Source organism: Dysidea avara, chromosome 1, assembly GCF_963678975.1.
Source record: "Dysidea avara chromosome 1, odDysAvar1.4, whole genome shotgun sequence".
NCBI classification, from domain to species: Eukaryota; Metazoa; Porifera; class Demospongiae; order Dictyoceratida; family Dysideidae; genus Dysidea; species Dysidea avara.
In genome coordinates, this window is record NC_089272.1 from 31,761,192 (window position 1) to 31,771,765 (window position 10,574).

The 10,574-nt window shown below is 36.8% G+C and overlaps 1 protein-coding gene across 2 annotated transcripts; it reads right to left on the reverse strand.

The window, feature by feature from the left end:
* Positions 1-226: 226 nt before the first annotated feature.
* LOC136261826 (uncharacterized) lies at positions 227-5,123 on the reverse strand. 2 transcript variants are annotated; one of them, XM_066055907.1, is made up of 20 exons: positions 4,430-5,123; positions 4,202-4,363; positions 3,995-4,136; positions 3,671-3,774; positions 3,478-3,609; positions 3,008-3,380; positions 2,733-2,959; positions 2,584-2,671; positions 2,349-2,459; positions 2,125-2,286; positions 1,925-2,073; positions 1,772-1,867; positions 1,527-1,643; positions 1,348-1,473; positions 1,180-1,248; positions 1,042-1,127; positions 829-955; positions 672-780; positions 522-595; positions 227-472 (listed from the first exon to the last, which is right to left on the reverse strand). In XM_066055907.1, exons 1-20 carry the CDS (start codon positions 4,637-4,639, stop codon positions 410-412), a joined length of 2,727 nt encoding a protein of 908 aa, XP_065911979.1. In that variant the 5' UTR covers positions 4,640-5,123; the 3' UTR covers positions 227-409. The 2 variants fall into 2 exon arrangements, with proteins under 2 accessions (XP_065911979.1, XP_065911975.1); XM_066055903.1 differs by having other exon boundaries at positions 1,527-1,649; positions 4,430-5,122.
* Between the last annotated feature and the right edge of the window lie 5,451 nt (positions 5,124-10,574).

Here is a 10,574-nt window from a genome sequence, read left to right on the forward strand (position 1 = left end):
ATTCGTGATTAGAATAATTACACTGTTAATTCGAGTGGATGACTCCTGTGCCAACTTGCATGAAGATCATACAAATCATAGCTACATGTATGAGATTCATACAAGTTGCCACAGGTGTTATCTACAGTGTATGAAGTTCATATTTTCGAATTAACATGCAGTGTAGCTATATTCTGGCACAGCTAAAAATAATTAACTGTAGCTATGTTAGGTATAGTTACTCATATCTTGCTACGTAGCTAATTCTGTTACAATTTTCCACAGGTGAATTTTGCTATTAAAATAAGATTATAATGCTAAAGCACTGTAGCTATAAAGATACATGGCATGGTTGCAATTATTCAAAGTCATTAATCTGGTGAATGTCCTGGGAGAATTCGTGGCATGAAAAAGTTTTTACATTCTTGGCCTATTCAGGCTTCAGGTTGGTACAGATGATGTGTGACCATTGCTTACATTTATCACATCGTACCTGTAAAAATACATTAAAATGTGCATATATTATTGTGTATTAGTCTTACCCAATCAACATATTGTGGATGACTTATACTTTGTTCCCCTGCACCACACATTATACACCTTTCGGTCATATCAACTATAGAATGTGTATATCAAATACCATAATGCAGGCACATTCATTTGTAGCTAGAGGTCATTATTTACTATAGTACCTGAGTGTGAAAGCAATGCAACACCTATATCAATCCGTGCTTGTGTAGTATTCATTCTGCACAGGCTATTTTCTTCAATGCTTCCTGATAGAAACAGCTGCTCAGCCATCTAACAAAAAACTATAATGCTATACTTATAATGATTGTATGATTATACCTTCATGCAGTATACACCACAGTTGGAGGTATCATACTGAATCTTTCTCTTCAGCTGCTTCAACTCAAACTTAGTGATGTCTAAATGGTCCTTTCCTAATATTTCACCCCTTCTCTTGAAGTAATTCCTGTATAAACAGGTGTTCAGCAATTGAAGTCACATTTTCAAGTAACATGTATGCCAAAAAACTTATTTGCCATGTAACTAACTAACTTTACAGCAGCAAATGCACCACGGCTTGACCGTGAAGGTCCATAGGGATCAAGATAATAAAAGCTTTTCTGCTCCAAGTCCATAGCCTAAAAACATAATAGCGTAACAGATGACAATGTTACTGATGAGCAGACTTACAATGAGAATCCAATGGTTACTACCTTGGTTGTAGCATCCTCCAATGTACTTATACGTGCTCAATGATTCCTAGCAACCAAGGGAACAACTCTCATTGCAATAATTATACATAGCTTAATTACTTTGTTATTGTGTGCAAAATGTTACTAACCGTCATTGTAACTGTACCTTAGACAATAGGTGTGAATGCTTCCCAGCAGAGGTATGGCTGAGTATGCAAGATAGTGTCTGAGAAATCATGGCAAAAGTATTTCCTTGGATATTTGATAACAGTTCAAGGTATGTATGGATTATCTTTGGAATTTAATACATTTAAATAAGCACATACATGTCAGACATTAATGAACCTCATCATTTACATCTTGATTTGGTTTTAGGCTGTGGAAACTTCCGTGGTGAACTGCATTTCTACCTATCCTTGCTTTAACAACATGACATGGTTTTCCATTCCAAATCTTAGTAAGCTGTTTCTTGAGGAATAAAACACATGATAATGTTTTGTGCATACATACATAACATATATTCATTATACATGTGCTCCATGTAGCATAATGTATAGCTGTATAACTACTGTATAGCATTGTTATTATACCTCTGCATTATTAGTGGATCCTGTATCCATCTCACAGTCATTCTTATGAATCTCCTTCACTGGATCACTCTTTACCTTCTTGCAAGCACTCTCATTCTGTACAATGTGCCACATGTAGCAGCACCATTATGCAGATGAATATGCCAAACTTACAGTTTTAAAAACATCTTTCAGCAATTTGCGCTTCCTCTGTGGTTTCACAAGATCAGGACAATTCTTATCAGGACTAGAAAACTGCAGTAATCTTTTACATTTAGTAACTCCTTTAGGCGAATCAAAAATTGCATCTACAATTCTATTCTCTGTAATTTGTAATGAATCAAAATAATACAGAAATTTGTTGAAACACCTACCAGGTGATTTAGGTGTAGCACTAAGCTGTGTATCTCCTTTCTTAGTCCCACAAATTGGTGAAATTCGAGTGCCACTTGGAAGTAGTTCAGGAACAAACTCTTCCATACAAAGAGGTGTGCTAGCTTGAATTATACTGTTAACTTCCTGGCTATCCTGTACAACTAAATGAAATAAGTACGATGTGCACACCTTGAAGTATAATTCAATAAATATACACATATACCATCAGAGTGCTCCTTGCTTATTCCTTGGCTTAATGAAGGAAGTGGCACAGGTGAATTAGAATTTCTTGCAGTACTGTCAGATTCCATTTGTTGATCTTGCAGTCGGTTTACTACAAACAAATAACTTATAAATTTATCTATACACATAATTTATGCAGATACACACAATTATGCATACAGTATTAGTAAGACAGGGTGTACATCCTTACCTGAATGTATTATATAAATAAATACCTTCACAATCCTTAAATTTTTGATTTTTGCTTGATGAATCGGAATATGATGTACCAGAACTGGTAGATGCATCTACTGCAGTTGGACTCTAAACATAAACAGAAGAGGTAACCAAGGTAGAAGTAATGTCAAATATTCAGTTAACTTACTTTAGGAGGTATTGGCTGTATTGGAGACATATAAGGCTTGAGACGAGTGCCATGCACTCTTTCAATGACCTTTTCAGGATTTTCAACTCCTTTTAAACTGTAGAGACCTTTTCCTAGTGATTTTACAATTTCATAAGGACCAAGCCATCTGTAATCTAGTTTTCCTCCCTTCCTTTTCTTCCTTTTATTATCTCTAATAAGCATTTTGGCTCCTACAGCATAAGCTCCTACATAAAGAAATTGAACTGGCGTATCTTTAGATATATATTACATACCTGGTTTATAGTTTCTCTTATCATACTGTTCTTTTTGTCTTTGTTGTGCTTTCAGAATGTTAGCCTTTGCAGCATTAAGTGTTGCTTGCTTAGCATGATGAAGCTCATTAAGTAGAGAAGGATCTTCTGCTTTGCAAAAATCCGTTAACAATACATCAGGATCTTTCTTTTCGGTATTAATGTCAACCGGTAGCACTGGCTTTCGTGCATACATGAGTTCAAATGGTGAGTATTGTGTAGATTCTTGTTTGGAGGTATTATAGCTATAAACACATGTATCCAAAAAGTCTTCCCATTGCTCTTTCTTATGATCAATAAATTTCACAATCATGTTCTGTAGTGTCTGGTTAAATCGTTCAACCAAGCCATTGGCCTAAGGGAAATATATATACTTAATCGACAATCTGTATATGATATAATAACAATGTAGTTGTATAATTGCTACGGACACCAATGCAAGAAAATTATACCTGCGGATGATAAGCAGTTGTTAATCTGTGATCAATCTGGAGCAATGACATCATTCGTTTATCAAGGTGGTTGTTAAATTCTGTTCCCTGATCTGTTGTGATGACTCTAGGAATTCCCATCCTCATGAAAATCTATAATAAAACACAGATCTATAAATAGATATCATTTACATAAAGCTACGTATATAGATACCTTAAATAGAGAATTAGCTACTTGAAATGCACTTTTGTCCGGGGTAGCTATGGCCTCTGCCCACTTTGTGAAGTAGTCAATAACTGTTAAAATATAGCGATTTCCTGCAAAAAATGTGTGCAATTTTTACAGAATAAATAATAATAATTGATGCTGATTTATGCATGCACTGTGAAAAGTAAGTGCATGGTGATACCTGTGACAAGTGAATGCCAATAGCTATATTATATTTTAGTGATGGTCACTATATTAATATAATATGTTTGCCACAGATCTCACCATTAATCTTTACAGAGCCATTGCATGCTTTTACTGTATACATACCTGCTGGAGACTGATATGCAATTGGGCCAACAAAATCTACGCCTAGATGATACCAGGGAGCCTTGACTGGTACAGGATTCAGTGCAGGGGCAATAGTTTCTAGCTTTCTGTTCACATGCTGGCAAATATCACATCGTTGCACCTATGCATTCCGTACAAGATATGGCATCACATTTGTATTACATGCTCATGCAGAGTGCATCTTACAATTTCTTTAGCATCCTTAGATACCCCTTTCCACATAAACCTCTCAGTAATTCTTGCCAGTGTCTTCCTGTATCCAAGATGGCCAGAGGTCTGATCTCCATGACAAGCTTGTACAATCCTAAGCTGTTCCTTTCTTTCTCTAATGTATCGAACTTGTTGCACCTGAACATGCAAATTAAGAAATGATATGGCTACATATACATGCATGTATGTGCACTATAGCCACACCTCATCCTTTCCTTTATGTTTTTTTCTAAACACCAATTCTCCATCAACCACACAAAAGTTTGCTGCCTTTCTTCTTACAATTCGCTTCTGATTTTGAGTAAGGCCTTCTCTATACTGCTTCCTTGTCACATAAACATAAACATCTTCTAGTGTGTCAGTTTCCAATTCGTCCTCGAAATGGTTATCCTCCTTATCAGTATTATGAGCCATCACTGGAAGCAAGCAACTTGCGCCACTTCAAGTTGCAGATTATTCACTCTAAACTTGATCTCTGAGCCTTTCGTATTCGTTAGAGCTAGTATATAGTCCTGCTGTAGCTGCAGTATAGCCGCGGATCCTCAGTCAGTAAATTGAACGCCGGCACGCGACTGCGTCGTATCGAATCTTGCTCCTTAGCCGGATATGCTGTATAAGCTAACTACCAGACTCCCTATACCAACAAGATACGGCCGCAACAACCAGTTATACAGTCTATACACTCCAACTCTGTCTGCTATTTGAGCTAACTAAGCAGTACTGAGATATCTATTGGATTTAGTTTATGTCAGCATGCTGAGAGATTTTGCGAGATTTCTTTGAAGGCACCGCTTCAAAGAGATGAGGCTAACCTATATTTGGTGTATATAGCTATTCTTGTCGACTGTACGGTGGCAAATAGTCGTTGCAGTTTAGTTTGGTAACCCGAACCATTTATGTTCGGGTAGGACCATTTATGTCGTCATAGATGGTCCGGCCGGACCATTTATGTCGAACATATTTGGTCCGGCCGGACCGTTTATGCACCCGGACCAAATATTTTGTTACAGCTCTCAGGTAGCTGTTGAACCAGAGCTCCAGCCGGTTTCACAGCAGGACTACCCTGCTTCTGCCAATATCCAAGATGGTGCCCGTCTTGACATCGCCATGAATGGTTTTTGGGGTGGAAGAAGTGAAAGATGTTTTGTGGATGTGCGGGTGTTCAACCCTCTGGCTGCTTCTAATGCGTCCTCATCACTGGCCTCCTGTTATCGGAGGCACGAGAACATTAAGAAACGTGCGTATGCTCAGAGAATTCGTGAGGAGGAGCATGCCTCTTTTACCCCCCTGGTAATGTCTGCCTCTGGTGGTCTGGCTCATGAGGCTTCTGTTTTTTATCAACGCTTGGCTCATCAACTTTCAAACAAGTGGGGCGATGATTACTCTGTTGTCATGGGGTGGTTAAGGTGCTGTCTATCTTTTTCTCTCTTGCTGTCCTCCATACAATGCATCCGCGGAGCCCGCTCATCCATCAGTCACTATGTTAAGACTCCCCCAATTGTGGAGCTGATTCGGGCAGAGTCTCAGTTTGCCGTGGACTAAGAAAGTCCCGGTTTGTCCAGCACAGGCCATTTATGTGCTGGGGGTGGTAGGCAAGGGCAGTCCATCAAGCCCGGGTATAAAAAAAAAATAAAATAAAATAAAAAGTACCCATGCAGGTGGGCGGATAATATTTAGTTATTCCGTGAAAATTTATCTATAAAAGTTGGAAAGCCATGGAGTGAATTTGTATGTAGTTACTTAGCTGTAGGCTTAGGGTTTCCAACTCAAAATGAGAAGGTGCTTCCTTTTGTTGTTTCTGGAGATTTTCATACAGACTGACCTCTAAGATACAGCAAACAAGTGTTAGTTTATTATTGGATTGCTTGTAGCATTTGGTATCAGCATAATTTTAATACACAAAAGTATCCAAAAGTGGCCACATAACCAAAGTACCATAATAGCTACATTGGACAGCCTATTTGAGAACTCATTGTATTTTAAGATATTTGTACTTCAATGAAGACTTCTACATTTTTTTAGTGCTACAGCACATCCTGTATAGCTGTATAATTATTGTTTGCCATGTGACCAGTTTTTGGATATTTACAGTTAAAACTGCACTGATATTGAAAGCAACAGACAGTTTAATAATAAATTGGTGCTGTCTGTTATCTTAAAGGTCAGTCTGTGTGAAACAAACCAGAAACAATGAAAAGAGTTAGGAATCATGCTATTTTGCAGTGGAAATCCTATGTCATAAGATTTTTGGTCACGTGACCGACCACTTTTTGGATATTTACATGTGTTAAAATTATGCTGATATTGAATGCCACAAACAATTCAATAACAAATTAGCACTTGTTTCATTTATCTTAAAGGTCAGTCTGTGTGAAAATATCCAGAAACAACAAAAAGAAGCATCTTCACACTGTAAAAATTTAGTAGTGAATTGCTCTGCTACAATACTCACTACTTTTTGCAGTGAACGTCACTACTTGGTGGTCAATGTAGTGACATTCACTACAAAATTAGTAGTGAACGTCACTACAAAAATAGTGAGTATTGTGGCAGACATTAGTAGTGACGTTCACTAGTTTGTTTTTACTGTTTACTGTGCATATTTTGAGTGGAAACCCTAACTCAGTGTAGGGCTCATCATAAAAATTTGTTTTAACCATATAATAAAAATTGAGGATAGCTAAGCAGGTGTAGCTAGTTATATTTAGCTAAGGCCACTCCAATTGGTAATTATGTTTCTGGTCCTTTGAAAAACAGTTTTAGGTGCGGGCGGGCGGTATTCAGCAACAGAGCAACAATGAAGTGACTGCTCAATTAGAGTATTTTTTTAATCTACTGACTGTTCTATTAGAGTATATCGATCCGTACTATGCACTCGGCCCATTTCTTGCAAGTTTTCACTGATAAAATACTACCTTACTAAAAGGTAGTATTTTATCAGTGAAAACTTGTAACTTGTAGGGCCTAATCAGCCTTGACTGTCTGCCCTATTTAACCAATAAAAATAAATAAAATACAAATTATGACACTTAGATAGTTAGATTTAGCATACTTGTTGCAGCCCAATATTTGTTTCTGAAACCCAGGCTTTTTCAGAAAGCTAATGCGGGAATTTTATCCATGTTAGACATGTGTTTCTGAAATTTCACATTCTCCAAAAAAGGATAGTGCGGGCGGTGGACCAGAAACATAATTACCAATTGGAGTGGCCTAAACAAATTAAATTGAACACAGTAAAAACAAACTAGTGAACGTCACTACTAATGTCTGCCACAATACTCACTATTTTTGTGTAGTGACGTTCACTACTAATTTTGTAGTGAACGTCACTACATTGACCACCAAGTAGTGACGTTCACTGCAAAAAGTAGTGACGTACACTACAAAAAGTAGTGAACGTCACTACTTAAAAGTAGTGAGTATTGTGGCAGAGCAATTCACTACTAAATTTTTACAGTGAAGTTCTCAAATTGACTATCATGCTTAGCTATATTTTGGCAAGAACAACGGGACGACAACAGTATGATGAATTTGGCTCATTTGCTGAACCTGACGAGTACAAGAGTCCGCCGTATCTTATCAACGCTGCTTGCAGAAAATATGGAGAAGGAATATTGCTAATAGGAGCGCTTGAAAGCGAAATAAAGAATTTCTGGAGAAACGTTGAAGTGAAGGCATCTAATTCAGACTACCAAGACGAGCCACCACAAGAAGTAACTCGACAAATAGTAGACATTAGCGCCAAAGAACACGTAAATCATGGGACTGAAGAGGACGAAGTTGACATTTTTACTAACGAAGAAGAAACTAGAACCGAGCAGAAATCATACTCCCTTTCGTTTGAAAAGAGTTGGGAATTTGGTGGGACTATAGACGTGGGAGCTTCTTTTTTCAATGCTTTTGGAGCTGGAGGAGCTTCACTAGGGCTTGGAGGATCAATCAAACGAAGAAAGAAAAAGAATCAAGAATCAACGAGGCATGAAGAGCGTTCCCTTTCACAGCAATACAGTCTAACAGGAAAGGAAATAAAAGTACCTCCAAAGACTAAACTAACGGTGACAATTACAACTTATGCAGTCAATTATAAAGCTAATTTGAAGGCAGTGTTTGCTGTTCCTTCATCAAATGTGCTCCCGTTTTACTATAAGTCTGGTCTGGGAAAGCTGTGCTGTGCAGGGATTGGTCCAACATGTCGAAAATTAGGTTATATTAGTGCAGAGGAATTGTTTCAAGGCCAGAATGAATACAACATTGATGGAGGAAACATTACCTTTAGTCGAGAAACAGAGCTTAGCTTCCTTGCAGAAACCATAGAAATGTACAAAGTAGAGCAACAGTTAAACTAAACACTGCACAATATGTTCATGGCTACATATTATTATTATTATTATTATTATTGTAACAGTTGTTGTTATTATTATTGTAACAGTTGTTGTTATTATTATAAAAAATACACATCACGTAGAACATGAGAAACTAATTATTCTGAAACTATGCCATATACGTAGTTCAGAGGTGTTCTGTTATAAATCTTCTTAGGATGTGGCAGGAACCCAATAGGATGCTTTTCTGTAGTTTAGAAATCAAAGTGCTATAGATAGGGTTTCCACTCAAAATAGGAAGGTGATTCATTTTGTTGTTTCTGGTGATTTTCACATGGAGTTACCTTTAAGGTAAAGCAAACAAGTACTAATTTGTTATTGGAATGTTTGCAACAGTTGCTATAAGCACAATGTTAACATAATATTATGTAAATATCCAAAAAGTGGTCACGTGACCAAAAAATCCCTTCATATAGGATTTTCATTGCAAAATAAGATGATGCCTCAGCCTTTTTCATTGTTTCTGATGCAGGCTGACCTTAATTCAAAACTAACATATTATTAAACTGTTTCAATATCAGTGCAGTTTAACGGTAATATTCAAAAAGTGGTCATGTGGCCAACAATCCCATTACAGCTATAAAGGATATACTATAGCACTATCTATAATCCAAAACAGTCAAGCTGTAAAAAAAGAGTGCTGCTCTATGTTGAAAAAAGATGTTAAATCCAAGGTGGTGACCAAGAAATAGCTGTGGTGGTAGGTAAATGGGGAAATTTTAATAATGACAATTCAGGTAAATTTGATGCCACTTGATTTTGGCACCAAGCTCACATAAATTGTCATTATTAAAATGATTTTGGCACCAAATTCACCTGAATTGCCATTGTTAAAATTTTACCATTAATCTATCATCACAGGCATTTCTTGGCCACCACCTTGGATTTCATAATATCTTTCTTTACCATAGCATTTTTGAGGGAAGCACTCTCTTTTTACAGCTGAGCTGTTTTGCATGGATTAGATAACTATTAACAGTTGTCCTTGGCTTACATACACATCATCAAAGTACAGCCTAATAAACACAGTAGTAGAATATTATTGTCTTATAGTATGTTAACCGCTAACAATTCATCTGAATCAACTGATCATGAGGACAATTGCATTAAGATATATACATAGTACACAAATGTGCATTAGCAACCACGAAGATATGAAATTATTATTAATTTAGTTACACAGTACGTAATGTGTACATGTCCAATACTAAAGCCATTTTGAAATGCCAACAATTTTTCCTTGATATTTTACTTTTCTACTAGGCCAAATAACTCCTATCATTCTAAGATTATCATTGTCATTTAAAACTCCTATAATTGTAGAGACTGCCAAATTATCACCAAGCGGTTACAGAATTACTAAAGCAGTTGAAATGCATAAAATTACAATGTGCGGTTTGATAAAGTGAATGTGAACTGTACTGTGTTAAACTATTACCTTGTCCAGTAGGATTTTCTTTACAAACTCATCCATATAAAAGGATGTCATACATGTATGTGACTGGGCTGCAGACACTGTAATTACCGCTAACAGTTGGTTATCAGCTGATATTGTTAATGACTGACACAGGTGCCATGTGTGACGTGTCCACTTAATAATCCTTTTGCCTGTACTGTTTACCGTACTCATCATACCTTGACCTGTCCATTCCTGACATACAGTGCCAATTTAACAGGTCTGGTGTGTCATGTGGACGTTGTCAACAAGGTCTCGGTGTTGTGTTTGGTTCATCACAGTGTAAAAAGTGTTCCAACATTTGCTTGTTTATCATAATATCTATAGCAATAGCAGGTATTGTGCTGTTATCAATGGAACTATTAACACATTCATTTTTGTGTGAACGTTGTCAATACAAATTATTCAACTTTGCTACCAAGCTGTCTTTATCTTAATTTTGTATATTACTGTACTTTCCATTATCAATTTGTGTTAGGTATTTTATAGAGATTTGCTTCTACATAAATAT